Here is an 18,586-nt window from a genome sequence, read left to right on the forward strand (position 1 = left end):
AGGAAAAGAAGAAGGACAAAATCTGCTCTAAGAAAAAAAAAAAATAGAACAATCTATAAAATACACAATATAGATGTGTTCAAAAATAAACACGAACACACAAGTCCACTAGAACCATCTTTGTAAAAAACACTTCACTGAAAAAATCCACATTGGAAATTCAACAGTTGAATTGAACAGTTGAACAGCTGAACTAGTAAACGAGAAGAAAGACGGAAAGCAAAGTTCAGCTGGTCTGATATACTGATATACACTGCTAGCATTCAAAGAAACTCATTTCAACACTGACACTCCTGCCTCCATCCTCCCCTCCCTATTGACCCAAACTCTGCACTATCTGAAGCCAAGTTTGGTGATATTTTTTATGAATATTAATTTCATAAGAGAAAACACTCCCTGAATAAGTGAATACACAGTCCAAGTTTCATAACTGAAAACTTTCCTTTACAGAATGTAACTATATTGCATGTATAATATGTAACTACATGCCATGGGCCATTTGTAGTTTAATTGCTCAGCAATGCACCCGAAAATCCATGATTTCTGCAGGTTCATATCTGCTATATAAACCAGGAACTGTTAACTGGAAAGAGGAAACCAATATAAACTTTTGTGTGATTTGCCTCTCGGTGCTGATGCTTTAACGGGAGAGGCTGCAGAGCTGGGGACATTCCTCATTTGTGAGCCTGATGTTCTTTCCAGATCAACCTTCAACAAATTCTGACAGCTAAAAAAAGACATACAGTAAAGGCTGACCCCAAGGCATTAAATGGCAGCATTCAGCTGGCAAACAAAGCATTTCCCCATGCCCCCACACTTTAAACTTTAGCAGGAGTGTACCTACGGCTTCATAATCGGCCAGCTCCAGCCTAGCTTTGTTCTGCATGGTCCGTTTGCAAAGATAGATGGCTAAAGGGAGAAACAAAACAGAAAACAATTACAGACAGATTATTAGTACAAGATCTTAAAAAAACACAAACCTCAACAGTCTTCTCATCTGAAGGCAACATAAGCCAAGGAATGAGAGGGCTGAATACCCAGCTGACATTATGTGCTACCAATCTCAGAGGCCTTAAACATCTGGGACATCTCATTTAAAAGTGCTGAGAGTTGATGCCTGGACCTAACAAGATGTCTGAGAAAGACACAATTACTTCTGGTGCTGGTAAAAGATTTAGCATTAGCAACCTGTTCCCCTCAGCAAAAATTCCTTCAAAAGTGAGCAGCCTTGTATATCTCTGCATTTCCATTCCTCTTAAAGAATAATTAGGAAAAAATAAATCAAGATATTGAAATGATAACAGAAATACAGGCTGGATCATAAAGGTATAACTTGAGCAAGTTTTCATTTGCTCCATCCACTTATTTTGTACATTTCAAACAGCTGAGAAAAGCTCTCTCCCATTTCACCATACACAGACACTGCAGAAATTAGTGTGAGCTGGGATTCAGAAGGTCAAGATACCAGAGGATACCTAACCAGTTCCAGGCTACCTTCTGGGACTGGCTCAGCTGGACTGTCAGCTCAGCCCATTTCCACTAAAAGCTGAAACAAAAGGTCCCCAGCACACCCAGGGTATACAGTCAGAAGTGAACTACATAAAAAAGATCTAATTCTCTCATTTGGTGATGAAATCTGGGAGTGAATTGCATAGATTTCCTTGCATTTTGCCTTCTTTCCTGTACTGTAGGGCAAGGTAAAGATTATTCAACAGTGCACCAAACTGGCACAGGGCAGAAGGCAAAGCATCTTTTGTAGAAAATAACATTTTTCAGAAATGTTTGGATTTTCTTTTTTTCTTTGAAAACCACAGGATTTTGATTTGCACATAAATATGATTTTCTGGCACTTCCATGAATGTTTTTCATTGGGAACCTCATCATCTATGTAAAATACGACAAAAAACGGTGATATTTGTGTTATTTTCCTCAATGCCATTCCTGTAATTCTAACATCCTTATAACACGCCAACATTATGCATGGTAACCAGAGCTGATTGGGTCAAATATATTTACTTCTATACTTCTTAAAAGCAGCTTCGCCTGCGAGACGACTAATAATACCAAATAAACTGAGAGTCTTGCAGTACTTCTCCACACAAAGCAGTGACCTGCCATTAGCAAGTTCATTTCTGTCCTGTGAGTGGATCTGTGCAAATAACAAAAGTATGAAGAGCTGGTGGGATTTCAGTTTTATTTGGGTCTACTGCTAATTTGGGATTAATTCCTGGGAAGACTCCATCTGCACAGACCCCTGATATGCAGAGGCTGATTATAAGCATATGTTAGAGATTTCTGGGATAGATGAAAATCTGTCACTACAGGGCTCAGAGCTAATGCAGTCACAGCTCATCCAGCTGTGGGTCGGCTCATGTGGGGCTTGATTTTGAGATGTACTGTTCCACCCAATGCCTTTACTGCACAATAGCCAGACAGTGGAACCCAATTATTGAACAAATACCATAGGCAGAAACAGAACCTCCTTTTTAAGGCTGTTGCTCTGATATTTACAGACAATATATTTGGTACAGTTCAGACACATATATGGCGACTGTTTGTAAAATCTGGAAGTTGTTTTGCACACAATGAACAGCAACGCATTTTGTCCTAAGCAGTCCCCTCACTGGGATAAACACATAAGTCTGCGTTAGCCTCCCTGCAGTGGAGAACTACAAATGAACTATCACACATGACAGACACCAATGCAAGTTACTTCTCCACCCTGGCAAACGACTTCCAGAATCTGTAATGATGAATAATTATTACTTGGGAAAGAAAAAAATGATTATTCAGGGAGGAGTTATAAACTGATCTTAGATTATGAGGCATTTCAAAAGAGGCATTTCCAGAAGCTCCTGCTTTATGGGCACACACATGGATTCACTTCCTGTTTGAGTGCCACACCAGGATGCATCAATTGATTTTATCATTCAGCTGTGAAAGAAGTGTAGTTCTGGAAGAGACAGCAATATTGCACGGAGACAGCTAAAGATAACAATACTGACATATTTTCTTTATGTATTATCACTGTCTGCAGGCATTCACACGTCTAATACCCCATGTTACAGTTTATTAGCTCATAAACCACACTCAGTTTTCTCTTTTTACCAGCTAGAAGCTGGTAATCTTAAATTAAAAAAAAAAAAAAAGTGTGATGTCATGCATCACAGAAGCTTAGCTACAGGATACCATCAGTTATATACTGATGTATTGATCAGCCAGACGAGTGCCCAAATGAGGTAACTTTTTATTGATCAACATATCAAATTCAGCTACAGATCAAAGCATGCTCTCCTACAAAAGCCATACCAATATTATTTAAGATTCCCACAGAGCAATATTCTGCTTGCCATAAATCCTGCTGAAACGAACAGAGCTACTAGAGAATGAAGGCAACAGTATGTGAAATCCTGGCCCTGCTGAACTTGTCAGCTGAAGGACAATTTTTTCCATCACAAACTTTCTGTACTAGCTTTCTGCAATGAAATAATTATGCTCTCACCATAATCTGTGTTTTCTGGCTCCCAGCAGTTTGAAGGCCAAAAGTATGGTGCCTAAGAAACAACACAAGCATTTTCATAATTTAAGAGATGAAAAGCAAATAAGATGCAGAAAAATTGTTAAGTACAAAAAGAATCACAAAGTTTACAGCCCAGTCTCTATTCACAGGGAAAGGAAACAATGCTACAGCTCTCAATAAAAGTGACGATGCTTTTCCAGAAAGGTATCCTCTCTAACATTCCTCACTGCAGGCAGAAACATTGCAGTTCTGATTGAGGACATTCACCCTGATGGCATTTTAGACACTCCTTCCTTCTCATCTGAATATAGATCCCTTACTCTCTATCACCACATCTTCCTCTTTCCCCAGATTTATTTACTTACTTATTTATATAGGAGAATGAGAAAATCTTTGTGGCCTTTTATATACGCTACACGCCACTTGCTTTTTTTGGAGTGGCTTCCAGTTTGGTTGATAGCCATCAAAACAATTCACTTTAAAATAAATCAGACGTAAGAGCTCAAAACTCAGCTGATTAAGGTCATTCTGAAAGCAGAAGTCCTGCTAAGCTTTCTGGTTTGGTTTTCTATCCAAGTCTGCATATTGCAGTTGCTATAATTAATTATAAGATATTACTACATCTGGTTGTATCTCAGTTTTGACATGAATGAAAAATAATGTCCTTGCGACCACACAAATTACAGAACACTGTTTTGCATTAGTGATGCAATTCCACAAAAATGCATAGGACATTTATACACATACGAAAACTATTCCCTGCACCAATGTACAGTGAGAAAACTCAGAGGGATCAAACAATACATGGTTCAATACACCTCACTGATATATATTTCCTGAACTTCACAAGATGATGAGCTACTGTTAAAGGGGGGACTGATGTCAAGGTAGAAAGTGTCAAGTAATGGAAAGTGGAGTAATGGAAAAGAAAAATGATCCTATCAGCTTATTTCTGCAGAAAAGGTCTGAGGAAAATTGTTGCAGGAAATCACAACAGGCAAACAGTAAACACAATTGCAGGAAAAGATAAGGGGAGAGAAAAAAAAGTCAATAAGCAGTCAAAACAATTTGATGATGTAGTTTACATGGGTTTAAAATAAGAAATTAGATGACACTCTGCTTTTGAAATCTGGCACTGGATTATTTGAGAATTAAAATTCCTATGGTATCACAAAAATACAACTAAACAGGCAATCAGCATTACCCCTGCTTCTGCCAAGCCTTGTACGATGGGAATAGTAGGACTCTGTAAAAACCAAGAGAACTGTCGTGAAAAATCTTAGCCTGAGTGATGCCAGGTAATCAGAGGGCGGGCAGAGATACGTTTAGGTCTGTGATCTCCCTGTTCATTTTTGTTGTTGTTGTTGTTGTTGTTTTTGTTGGGTTTTTTTTGTTCCCTGTGCAATTGTTCTCATGTAATAACAATACCATATTAGGAGCGGGTCTGTGAGCATGAGCAGCAGATGCAAAGATGAGAACATGATTTTTGAATAAAAACTAAAAAAGAAAAAACAAATGGAAAGGAAAAAATGGTATGCTGAATAGAAGAGAGGTTACAGGAAAGATAAGGAAGCTGACAGAGATCAAATAACAGAAAAATACAAATTTAATGACCAAGATTAAACAACAGGACTCTGGTTCTGAACTCACTGCTTCTTTTAAAGTTACAGGATCTGTCTAAAAGGAGTTATTGCAGCACTCACACTCAGTTATCTAGGAGTTTGATAGCAGCAAGTTTTGGAAAGGACACTGAACTCAAGCACAGGATGCTTTAAAAACTGAACACATCTGGAGGCACAGAGACAACGAGGGATAGATGTGTCCCAGCTTAAGTACCTTCCAAGGTTAGGCATTTGTTTGTAACAGAGCCAAAGGCTGAAGCATGCCCACTCCCACACCAACCTGTAACCAGAAGCAGATTAAAAGTATGAACTTCCCTCTGCGCCGGAGCTCAAATGTCTGATTCCAAAGTTTGCTCTGGTCCACTTTGGACAGGAGAGTGGCTACTCAATTTTGTGCCATCAGAGGACAGCAGAAAAGGGTACACACGCAGGGCAGAGGGCTCACCAACCTGAAAACGATAGAATGTCCCATCATCTTTCAGGGTAAGGACATGGTCTGAGATTGGAAACACATAACCCTGTGCAGCGATAAGACTTCCCAAGTGTATTGCTTCCCCTGTTAAAGAGTAGAAAAAGAGAGAAAAAAGAGGAGATGTGTCAGGATGATGTGCTCTGCACAACCCTCTGCTTTCAGCAGCGGGGCTGCGGATGAGTCACACCGTGACCTCACGTGCATAAGCCATGTTTCAATCACATTTCATCCATACGCCTTCCAATGAAATCATGCAAAGCAGGAGAGCAGAAAGCAGCCTTAAAATATAGATGAAACTCCCTAGATGCAGCCCTCGCCACTACAGCAGCTGTGGAGGGACTTTTTATAGGGGCATGTAGCTACAGGACTAGGGGAAATGGCTTTAAACTGGGAGATAATAGATTTTGACTAGATATCAGGAAGAAATTCTTTACTGTGAGAGTGGTGAGACACTGGAACAGATTGCCCGGTGAGATTGTGCATGCCTCCTCTCTGGAGGCTTTCAAGGCCACGCTGGATGGGGCTTTGTGCAACCCGGTCTAGAGGGAGGTGTCCCTGTTTCTAACAGGGGGGTTAAAACTACATGATCTTAAAGATCCCTTCCAACCCAAACCATTCTATGAGTTTACGATTTGCACAGATTTTCAACGGATGTCAACTGTCAAAAGTTGCATCTACTGTCTCAGACTTGCAAAATACACATTAGATTATCACATGTGCCCAGGCAGATAATAAATCCATTGTCTGCAGCTGAAATTCAGGTTTGGACTTGACTGGACTCACGAGAAGAGATGTGTGTAGAAAATTGTCCTGGGTGAGTCGATGTTACCTCTACTCCTGTTTTTACATAGTGACAGCAGAAGCAGACTGCAAAATGAAATGTTGACTTTTTTTTTCTTTACAGGAAAGCAAAAGAAACTTCTGGGCCTGAACAAGGCCTTTTTTTCCCCCATAGTTCTCAACTGTGTGAAAGGTGATTTTGGTTTCTCTGAAGTGTGAACTATTTGGACTGTGCCCAAACACTGATCACAGTTTATGGCTCATTGTCCATTTATCTAGCTGCCACGATAAATCACCATCTGATCCCATACTGGTGTCTGTATCATCGTTGGCCACCATGTCCTGTCATTTGTGGCTACCCTTCTCCACACCAGGGAGTCCTGTCACTACCTTCACCCATTTAATCACCTGTCTCCCAACTTCCTTTATGGGTCTGGGAACAGCCTTAGAATACATCAGGCTTTCTTAGGTAGTAACAATTTCACAGACACACTAGGACTCCTACAGAGTGCTTTCTGTGCACCGTAGTTGTAAGATATTAGACTTAATTATGTTGCTGATTCTTATCTGCTTTCCTCCTTCCCACCAAATACTTAAATCAACCTTGTTGTTCTACTGCTTTACACTCTGCAGTGAAGTAGAACATACTCTTTTGTGGCACACACGCAATATAGCTGAAATGTCTGTTAATTCCCAGCCATGGTTCACCTTACCTTGATCCTCAATGCTGAGATTCTTCATAAGCCACTGCACAATATCAGCACCTGCAAAATAAAATCAATAAATAAGTGGGAAAAAAGAAGGCATTGAACACTGAGACCAAGAAGTTTTTGAGAGTCCTAGGGAAAGATAATGAGATGAGATACAAAAGAACTTATAAGCATTTATTATCCATTTTCCTTTTAATCTCTCCCAAGGTTTCAAATTGTTTTTGCTTCCTGTGTCACACTGTAATTATATGCTCACTGGTAGGTACTAAGTCCAAGCGCCAGAGGAGACTTCCCACACTCTAAGTCAACTGCTACTCTAATAGTTTCAGGTAACTTCTTCTCTCCCAGTTGCGTTTCTCCCACCTCAGCATGTAGAATATATCTTTGACATGGTCCCCCACCACATCCTTATCTCCAAATTGGAGGGGTGTTAATTTGAAGGGAGGACCACCCGATGGATAAGAAATTGGTTGAAAGGCCACAGACAGAGGGTGGTCATGAATGGCTCTTTGTCCAGGTGGAGGCTGGTCCCCCAGGGATCTGTCTTGGGACCGGTGGTCTTTAACATCTTTATCAATGACATTGACAATGGAATCAAGTGCACCCTCAGCAACTTTGCTGATGACACCAAGCTGAGTGGTGCAGTTGACATGGTGGAAGGAAGGGATGCCATTCAGAGGGACCTCAACAGACTTGAAAGGTGGGCCTGGGTGAACCTAATGAGGTTCAACACAGCAAAAAGCCAGGTTTTGCACTTGGGCCGGAGGAATCCGAGGCATCCATACAGACTGGAAGGAGCAGTCCTTGAGAGTAGCCCTGCAGAGAAGAACCTGGGGGTCCTGATGGATGAAAAACTTAACATGAGTCAGCAGTGTGCCCTTGCGGCTCAGAAGGCAAATGGTATCCTGGGCTCCATCAGAAGAGGGGTGGCCAGCAGGGACAAGGAGGTGATTGTCCCTCTCTACTCTGCTCTTGTGAGGCCCCATCTGGAGTACTGCATCCAAGTGTGGAGCCCTCAGTACAAGAAAGACAGGGAGCTGTTGGAGAGGGTCCAGAAGAGAGCCACAGAGATGATCAGGAGGCTGGGCTTGTTCAGCCTGGAGAAAAGAAGGCTGTAGGGTGACCTCATTGCAGCCTTTCAATACCTAAAGGGAGCCTACAAACAGGAGGAGAATCAAACTCTTTGAAAGGATAGATAACTGCAGGACAAGGGGAAATGGCTTGAAGTTGAAGGAGGGAAGATTTAGGTTGGATGTCAGGGGGAAGTTCTTTACTATGAATGGTGAGGTGCTGGAACAGGCTGCCCAGAGAGGCTGTGGATGCCTCATCCCTAGAGGAGTTCAAGGCCAGGTTGTATGGGGCCCTGGGCAACCTGGTCTAGCATTAAATGTATAGAGTGGTGGCCCTGCCTGTGGCAGGGAGATTCATGATCCTTGAGGTCCCTTCCAACCCAGGCCATTCTGTGATTCTGTGATACAGGGAGTTCTGTTTCTGAAAGTACTATCCAGCAAGGAGATGAAGGACCATTTATTGGCACCTGGCACTTTAATGTCAGAGCAATCATACAGAAACGTGGAACTGAGTTATCAGCCAAACAAAGAGAGCTAAAAGTCTAGTTTCCCTTCTTTGTCCTCTGGCACTCAGGGACTCAGCTGACCCACAATCAGTCATACAACAGAACCCAAATAAAACACCTTTTGACTAATTTACAGCCTTACAAATTTCAGAGTCCTAGCTGAGTACTGCTTTAGCTCATTTCTGCATACCCTGCTTAAGCTAAGTGTGCATATACATTAAATAGGCAAGAAACTGGCAATCTTTTCACAAGAGTTACTGTACATAGTTGAACATCAGAATGCATTGACTCTCACCCATAAAATGTGGCACTTTATTCTCTAGTGTAATAAGCCACATTTTTAGTGAGCCCTGATTTGGCCACAGACAACATTCTGTACATTCAGTACACGGGATGCTTGCTTGGGATTTTACTAGCAGACACAATGCTAGCTGAAAAATACATAGGAAAATGTTTGGGAGTCCATAACTGTTGTTTTGACATGCTTGTTAATAAAACTTTCAATTTTATAAACACGGATGCTGCCTTCTGCAAAACAAAAATAGCCTAAAGGTATAACAAACACTTGGGGTTAGAAAATCATTTCAAGAAGGCTGAAATCGAAGCCTTCTGTATCTCTGGAAACAAAACATCACAATTTGCTGTCTTGGCTCAAGGTAAACCAGAATCATCCTCGGTTTGTTTTGTTGGTTTTTTTTCTGTTCGTATCCCAAACCAAAAAGTCCACTAGTTTCCCTGATTTTGGTCTCAGACTACAGGTCTGCAGTACTCTCTTAGTCATTTCATTCCCAATTGATGTGACAGCTCATATCTGAACATCTTTTAGAGTAGTTAGTTCATTGTCTTGCTGAAGGGAGGTGAAGTGCATTCCAATCAATCCCTTTCCAAATATACAGGATACTTAACACAAGATTAACTCTCCATAGAATGATCATATTCTACTTGAATTTATTCAATTTTAATCAAACTGCAATCAAACATTCAAACAACGCTGAAAGCTGTTTCACCAATCTTTCTTCTTACTTTTAAGATTAACAAATAAAGGTTTGACTCAGTCAGAACTACTGTGATCAGTCACTCCAGAATATAAGCAACATTAGAGATCAAGGATTTTAATTTGTCTCTTAAAAACATGAAGTCATTCTTGAATGTTGCCAAGAGCCTGGAAGATTTTATAGCTGTTCTCCAGTTGTCCTGAGGCAGACAGATTATCTTTCTGCTGAGTTTGCTGAACCATTATTTATCACCTGCCAAGACTGATTACTCACCCTCGGGACAATGACAAGTCTTTCCTTCCTCTGTTAATTACTGTCATCATTAATAGCCATGTCACTAATTAATATTCAATCATAATGAAAACTCTTCACTGCCATCTCCTACAACACCTTCAACTTTTAGGGTTAATCTCACATTGGCTTTGCTTTTCCTTGTGTCTGGTTCCATCCCTGCAACGTAGTTTTGCCTATCTATAAACTCTATGTCCTTTCTCAAATAAGAAATTAGATCTATACTTTTAAGGTGGTGGAGATGTAAGGGATTCAGTCACAAGAACCTCCGCTGTCAGATCAAAACACAGATGCTTTATCTGTAAATTTTCATGAAAATTTCTTCTTAATCTCTCCTGTAGATTAGGCCTGACTGAATCTCCACATAATTCACCTTCCCAAAAAGATCATCTTTGGCTGATTTTCACATTCCACATTTCACGAGTGCTCCCAGAGGATACCCAAGAGAAACCCTCAACCATGACACATTTCCACTAAATACTAACGGGACATTTGAGATCTTCTGAAAACAGATGGTTTTCACAGTGTAAAGTATTGCTGGATCTAGGTAGAGGAATGTTTCGCATATCCTCTGTGCTGTTCGCTAGGTATTCTGTGTTTTCTCCAAATCTGTATGCTTAGTTCAAGGTTAATCAACAGTCTGAGAACATCTATTTCCTACCCACCTGTTAGAAAATTTATTCTCGTTGCTTTAGGCTTTTCTTTGAAGCTGAGGTAGATGAAGTTGCTTAACACCAAAAGAATAGTTATCACCTTATGCTCAAACAGATTCACAATGACCATTTTTTCCACCTACCTGCTTTTGAGACAGAGTAGCAGTTTTATATTTCCTGCTATTTTCTCCTTTTCTGTTCAGCCTCAGTGATCCCATAATAGTAGCTAGTGTTCTCAGAAGGCCATTGCCTGTCAACATGACAAACGACTGGCCAGCCATAGAAAAATAAATTAAAAAAAACTTCACGTGGTGTGAGGCTATTGGCAAGATGCAGTTAATGAGGTGAGTCACCACCACTGTAATCGATACCTTTCCTACTCAACCTAAATTGTTCTAGCTCTTCCAGAAAATCCAGGGCTTACATAGAAAATGTAGACCCACTCATAATCAGATTTGTCCATCTTCTACTGATCATGTGAAACAGCAGAAGAACCCAGAATGATGAACCCTTCTCCAGCAGTTTCTAAAGATTTTTTGCTTGGAGTGGAGATTGCTCCTCTGGCTAAAGAACTATTATGGAATATTTGTCATAAATACACACCTACAGCAACAGACATATGGACATATGATTTCTTGGTTATTTGCTCACTATTTTTTCCAATGCTAGCGGAACCCTAATGCTCTCCAAATATATTTAGATGTTTGTTTGTTTTTTTTTTATTATTATTTAAAAAAAAAAAGAACATGAAAAAATGTGAAATCTTCAGATTCTTCCTGTATAATATCTACACAATCTATGACACACTAGATGAGCAAACAAACTGCATGCCTCTGGTATCAATCATCTACAAACTCAAGGTTCAGATAATATTTCGATGCAAGGCTAAAAAGGTGTTCTTTCTGTCACTTCCTTTTTGAAAATAGATGAGCCCATTTTAACACCAATTTTTGCAAACGATTTGCTCCTGAACACAGATCAATCCTAAATTATTCCCAGCAAAAAAGTGAGACTGAAGAAGTTCATGAGCAGTCAAGTAGGCATAGAAGGATACCTGCCCAGGTACATGAGCAGTCCCTCAAGTCCCTGCTTTCTACTCTACCAGCTGTGGCAGTCACACCAACAAATGGTGTGCTGATTTTTAATTTTTTTTCTCCCTCCAACAGCACAAAGTCCTTGTAAGTCTACAAACAAAAAGCTAATTAATTATCCACACTTTCATCACTGGGTTTGCAAAAATAAACAAAGAAGCATCACCCACGGTAAAGGGCAAAACAATTTCATATGAAATTTCTCAAGGTCTTTAGCACTCTTTGCTGCTATTTTTATCACACAGAGCCCCAGTCACTGCCACAGTTTCTTCATGTTTTACGATACTGGAATTTAAAAAAAAAAAATAATAAAAAAGAAAGAAATATCTGGTTCTTTTCATAATATTGTGTTAAAAATACCGAGGAAGCACTTTATAGAAGCTGCCTATGATACACACACAACTGCGTACTGATGTAAAACAGGCAATGCTCTGCAGCTGACTCAGAAAATGTGGTAATAGCAGCTCTCCTCCATCAGCATGTGGTAATTGCACCACTCAGTGTCAGCAAGGAGCATCATCAAAGCTACAACAGCTTTGAGCTCCTACCAATAGCAATTTCCCTTTACATTATACTCACTTTAAATCTTGTTTGTGAATTATTAACAGCCGTTAGCAGCAGGACTGTTACCCGCTTTTGACTGGAGCAGTTAAATTTTTTAAAGGCCCTTTATTTTTGTTCACCTCAACTTTTGAGTGCCTGAATTTACAATGCATTTTTCTTGTAATAAAAAACTGAAAAATGTAACACTTGTGTGAAGCAAGAACGCTGCTTGCTGCACAATGGCAAAGCAGCACATGAAAATAAGTTGCACAGGCTGATTAAACAGCAACAAGGACAGAAAATGTCTAAATTTGATGGGTTCAGAATCTGCAGATCCTCTGCATTTTCCTGACAAGTACGGATCACTTATCACAGTGCTGAGGCTGATATGCTATTCCAACCACTTCCTCATCTCTTCTCTGTCCCTTTACTGTTGTCTGCAGAAAGCTATACTCCATGCTTGTCCACTTACAACAATTATCAGCATTTCAGAAAGGAGTCCCAGAATAGTATTCCAACCATAGTTTTTTGGTATGTTGTTTTTGAACTTCAGAAGCACGCTGTACCTCTATCGCATGAGTGGCCATGGCTGAGTAAACAAAATGCTGTGAATCTGACCACAGACTTACCAAAATCCTATGATAATTATCAGCTCTGATGCTTGACTCTTGCTTGTCCCTGTCACAAGGTTCTGAAGCAATAATTAACAGCGATCCTACTAATACCTTCTTTCACAAAAGGGAGCAACAGCTCAGGCTCTTGGCTGCAGCACATGGGCTTGGCACTTAAGGACAAGAGACAGAGAAAACCTTCCAGGGGAAAGCAACGCCACAAGCTCACCCTGCCGGACCGTGAGCTGGAAGGACTCTTCCTTCCCCCAGTAAGTCAAGTTAGCAAAGTACACATACTGTTGTCACTCAGACTTACATGGGCTAACCCACCTGGGAATGCAGGCCAGTCAGGTCTCGGGGTATCAGAGCCAGGCTGCTCCTGTCACAGCACTGCCCACCTGAAAAATGGGCCAGCTTTACCAGATGTGAATGTGAGCAGCACAAGTTACACCAGGCTTTGAGCTTTCAGCACCCTTCCACTAACAGAGGGACACAGCCAGCTGAGAGCAGTGGATTCAAAACAAGCACGCTCCAGCTGCATTAGTAAGGCCCTGCTTCTGAGCCTTGTAATGGACACACACATTAATCCTGGTGGAAGATGTCTGCCAGCATGGCTTAACCCACGTCTTCAAATGGAAAAAGCGCAGCACCAGCAAAAGGACTCCTTCCAGCTGACCTGCACGGACATGAGGCGCTCGGCCGCACGCCAACACCAGCCTCATTTTTACCCTGTGTTGGAGCTGCAGCGCCGCAGCAGCGTGGGCCCACGCCTCACACCTGGCAGCTCCAGTTCCTCACACTGCAGCACTCGCTGGCACCCAGTTACCCCATGCAGTGACTCTTTGTTGTACCCAGCACACCCAACCCTGACCCGCTCACTGAGACGTGCACCCAGCCCTCCTGTAACAGCCACAAAGATGGGTGTGATGCCTCGAGAGCCATTATAAAGGTACACAAGAGGCAGAAAAACAGCATTCCTGGTCTCCCAGCAGCAATAGCGACACACGTAATAGTACCAGAAGTTACCTCGTTTTACAAATCATAAGAACTGTAGCTGCAACTTTACACCTGCACTTCATCACACATTTACAGTTGCTTTTCAGGCTGCTCTGCCTTTCCATTCCTGGAGCTACTGAAGAGGCCTGGCTTTGTGCCACACAGCAGTGCTCAGACACTGCTTCTCGTGCTGTCAAAACAGCTCAGCAACAGAACAGTCAAGGAAGCAGCTCCAAGTGGTGCTGGAGCGGGGGCTTTTGAAGGTTCCCTTGTTGGGACTGAAATGCTGGGGATCTTGTTGGAGCTGAAATGTTTTTACTGTGACACAATTCATGCTCACAGTCTTCAAATCAAATCCCTCCGTCATTTCAATCACACATTAGTATTTTTAATAGCAAATCTTCCCTGATGAAAAGGGGAAGATCAATAAAGCATAGAGCTGGCTGGTGTATTGGAGCATGGAATTATCAGGTTTCTCCACACTGTGTCTTCACTCCCAGAGTTTCAAACGCTGTCAGATGAGGATCCTTCCTTGTCCACACCAGCTCTATAACAGTTTCTCTACAGAGGTACATAATGCCACAGACTCATGCATGGCAGTACAGTGCACCTCAAGCTACAGCATGTTAACAGTTCTGTTACTATGTTTACCTGCTAGTAGATCTGACCCTGTTGCCCTCACATGAGACGCTCCCATGAATTTTGTCAGGAATCCTGTTGGCAGAACTCAATTTTTCAGGCCACGACAAATATTTATTTCACAAAATCACACTCTTCTGTGTTAACTACGGCAACGTTACTGTCTCTCTTACAGGCAAGGACAATTAGCAGCATCAAATTTTCTAAGAAACCTGCTTTGTCCTGACACACTGCTACTCCTTTCCATGCCATTCTCCAGGACAGGCTGTGACAACTTGCGGTGCTGTAGTAACAGTTGCATTCCCCGAAATTACCCAACATCAGTGGCTCTTTTCCCTTCAGGAGTTCAGTGTCCTAACACCGAACCAACCAGCTCTGTGCACTCCCCCCTTTGCCTGCCAGCCTTTCAGTCACACAAAGCAGGGTGTGCGAGACAGCAGCTGTCCTCGTAGCCCCTCTGCACTGATGCTGCAGTTAGCTGGGACAGTTCTCCAGCAGGATTAAGGCTGCACGTAGCTTTTGGCCAATGATAACTCCATTTGAGTTATGATCAATAGCAACTGCTGGCTGTTTATTTAGGGCCACGCTAAACGAAGAGGCCATAATTTAGCAGGGCTCCTGAAGCCTTGTGATAAAGGTGTTTGCATTGGCACAGAGCAGCTGGCTGCTGGGGCTGGCACCAGCTCCTTCCTGCATCTCAGATACAGGCATTTATCAGGGTAAATTTTAAATTTGTTTAAACATATCAGCAAGCACCTGTCAGAACTCATACATAATTAACTTTCAAGTTCAAGATATGTAAACCATTCGTTCTTTCCCGTGCTTGATGGATTTCATAGGACTGCATATAGTAATAGAAGCAGTAAAATCAACATCCAGATTCTCTTGAATGCCTACATACCACAGCTACCTTATCTGTCAAGTCCTCCAAGCTTATTTGATCAAATAGCTGAAAATAAGCAGCATTTTTAAAAGCTGAAAGCTGTGTTAAACTACTGCCATTCGGTTTAAAGCCAGTATCGAAGCTTTGTGCAGCTCAGAACAGTACCTGTCCGTATGATTTTCAAAAGACATTTTCATTTCCATTCTAAGAATAAATCAAATCTAACTTGTAAGATATTTACCTATATTTCCTTTTTCTGCTCCTCTAAGAAACTAAAGATCAGCATTTTGTTTAACTCCTTTGCAGGAAAGTATGGCTATGGACATGGCACAGCTGCTTGGTTGTTCTGAGGCTCACACCTTTCTGGAAGCCTCACAGTGGCTCTTAGCAAGCATGGAACATGACACTGTAAGCCATCTTCTAGCAGCTTTAATCTCCAAATAAGTAAAACATCAACTCCTTTCTATGCAAAGCAAAAAATAAATAAGTATATATAAAATATAGCCAACAATGCTGCATTCTATGATAACTTGGGAAGTGCTTTAACTCATTGGAAGTTTTGAGACAAGCTTCAAAGATCCTCAGACTTTCACAAGAGATTGGAGCAACTAGAACTATGTAGCTACTTTAACAACCAGGAAAAACTGTAAATACGAACTCAAAAAAAAAAAAAATCAAACACGCTTCACCTGTGCTCACAGGACTGCTATTCCCGCTGCCAGCAGCACCGAGCCCCGTGTTCGGGCTGCAATGTCGCCAGTGTGCCACCAGGGGGCGCTGTCCGCATACGGACGGAGTGGTTCCTCCGCCTGAACGTCGCTCCCAAGGCAAGGAGTTGGCAGCGAGGCCGTGGTGACGGCTGCCTTTCAGCGGGAAGGAAGCGCTGGGTTTGCAGACGTGAACGCATCTGCTGGAAACCTATCCTAAAGGGTGATGGAACACGGGCAGTGTGGCAAGCCGACTCAAACGAAAATAATCTCCCCTTGGACGCGGGACCGAGCAGCGTGCGCTGCCGGCAGGGGGCGGCGCTGCCCGCGGAGCCGCGGCTCACGGCCACGGGCAGGGACCGCACAGCGGTCGCTGCGCTCCGGAGGGTCTCGGATCTCCGCCCGGGGCTGGAGCCGCTGCCCGAACGCCATCCCACAGCGGCCCACAGCGGGAGCCGCGGGCGGGAGGAGAGACTTCTGACAGATCAGATGGCACCTGCACCAAAAGCACTGCGCTTGCTTCTAGGATGGAATTGATTTTGTAGATAACGAAAGTTATCAGGGAGAGGGGCAGAAAGAGGAGGCACCATCTTCTCCCCGCCCGGGTCAGACAGGGGCAAAAGGGGACAAGGTCTCCGCCGAAGTCACTTGCAGGGTCACAGAGAAGCAAGAGGAAAGGTCCCAACGAGTCACCCGTCAGAACTACAACCTGACAGCAAAATACAACAGGTTGCAAGTGAAAACAAACATGGAAAGGCAGAGTGAGGAAAGGCTTTGCTCGTCTTGTGTTTACTTTTCACCGTCACCCCAAGAGCACGCATTTGTGAGGAAAGCACCGCGCTGCGCGATGCTCCTGCTGCTGCGGGATGAGTCACCGCCATCACACCGACAGCCCAGGCAAGGCAGCAGCAGAATGGGCAGTGCTGCCATCACCGTGTTTATTCACTTCTGCTGCACCAGGAACAGCTACAGCATGGAGCCTGTCACTTCCCCCCTGCTGCCAGGCCACCAGCCTGTGTTTGGAGTGAGGGTAGGTACGTGCAGAAACATCTGTTAGTCTCAAGGGCATTTCCCAAATGTACTTATTTACTTCTATTTTTATTGGGGAATAAAGCAAAATCTGCATTTTTCTGATCCCCAGAAGCAAAATCAGGTAAAAACCTGTATGCAAGAGAAGGAATTGGAACTGAACATACAGAAATCCATGGCTTTGTCTTGTTATTCCCACATAATCTCTCCTCAGGAGCATAGGTCAGAGAGTACCTGGCTGGCTGCTCACTGTACAGTCTCCATTGCAAGAGCAAGCATGGAGGTGATGCGTGGAAGGTGTGGGACCAGAAATCCTGCTGTACAAAAGCACGGTAACTCAGTAACAGTTAATCATGAGACCCGATTAAGCACAGTAATACAGAATGCATGCCTTAATGTTATAAATACTGTGCATACCTCAATACCAAATGTGCTTCTGAAAGCCACGTAAAAAAGTTATGTCTGATCAACTTTGATAGAGTGAAGGCCTCTCAAGCAGCCATATACTTTCTATGAAAAAGTACTTTTTCCTTGCTGTAGTCAGCATGTGGGGCTTTGTACCAAATGCACTGCAAGCAACACTGTCATGAGCTGCAGAAGCAAGTCCTGGCTGGTCAGCACTTATAGCTGCCGTATCTCACAAGTCTAGCAGATTGTGTGTAACATAACTATTTATTCTGAAAATAAACTTTTTATTCTGTTTGTGCTGGGATTAGCAGTAGCTTATGCTGCACATGCATGGGCGAGTGCAGATAACAGTGGAAAGCACAGAGCTGAAGTCCCTTACTTAGAAAGCATAATTCACAGTCACACCCCCCCACCATTGATATTTCTTCCTCCCTTGCAGTCAGAAGAGTAAAAGAGTAGAGTAAAAGGAGTGAGAGGACATGCATAGAAAAACCAGTCACAAGGAATAACAGCTTTGGTGTTGAAAAAGTAAGTATACGAAAACTGAGTTACTTTTACCAAATGGTCCCAATACTACTGTGAAAATGTGAACATACCTTCCAGTGAAGCCTAGAAGAGTCCCATGCACGTACCAGAATGGAGAGAGTGGCCTCAGTTTTAAGAACACGTGAACTTAATTTTCTCTGCCTTCAGGAACAGCAATGTATGCAAAACTACCTTGAGGGATCCTGTGCCAATATGTGAGCCACTCATTATTCATCTGTCATTAGGGACAGTAATTCAACAAATCTTGCTGAATGACAGTGTTGCATCTTCTGAATCATGCATCACATAGTTTTCTTGTGTAACAATTACTTTCCCACAGTAAGCTCCATAGCTGGCAATACCTTCATTCCATTCTCAGACACTACATTGTATGAGCTTCCACAAGAGTTTCTCTCCTCTCTGTTTTACACAGGAACTTCATTTAAGTGGTGCCCCAAGCAGAAAAGATAAGCTAGAACCCTACCCCCCTAAACTACTTGCAGACATGCTACTTCAGGCATGTCTTCAAAGTTTT

At 42.4% G+C, this 18,586-nt stretch overlaps 1 protein-coding gene across 9 annotated transcripts in view; it reads right to left on the reverse strand.

Moving 5' to 3' along the window:
- Positions 1–18,586, reverse strand: part of RGS6 (regulator of G protein signaling 6) — a 236,549-nt gene that overhangs the window by 56,938 nt on the left and 161,025 nt on the right. For all 9 annotated transcript variants that reach the window (XM_090141088.1, XM_090141090.1, XM_090141087.1 and 6 more), the window contains 4 exons: positions 7,108–7,158; positions 5,592–5,698; positions 3,503–3,554; positions 845–909 (listed from right to left, as the gene is read on the reverse strand). In XM_090141088.1, the coding sequence (XP_089997214.1) occupies positions 845–909; positions 3,503–3,554; positions 5,592–5,698; positions 7,108–7,158 (275 nt within the window). The remainder of the gene's footprint in view (positions 1–844; positions 910–3,502; positions 3,555–5,591; positions 5,699–7,107; positions 7,159–18,586) is intronic.

Source organism: Phasianus colchicus, chromosome 5 (assembly GCF_987193195.1).
Source record: "Phasianus colchicus chromosome 5, bPhaCol1.hap1.1, whole genome shotgun sequence".
NCBI classification, from domain to species: Eukaryota; Metazoa; Chordata; class Aves; order Galliformes; family Phasianidae; genus Phasianus; species Phasianus colchicus.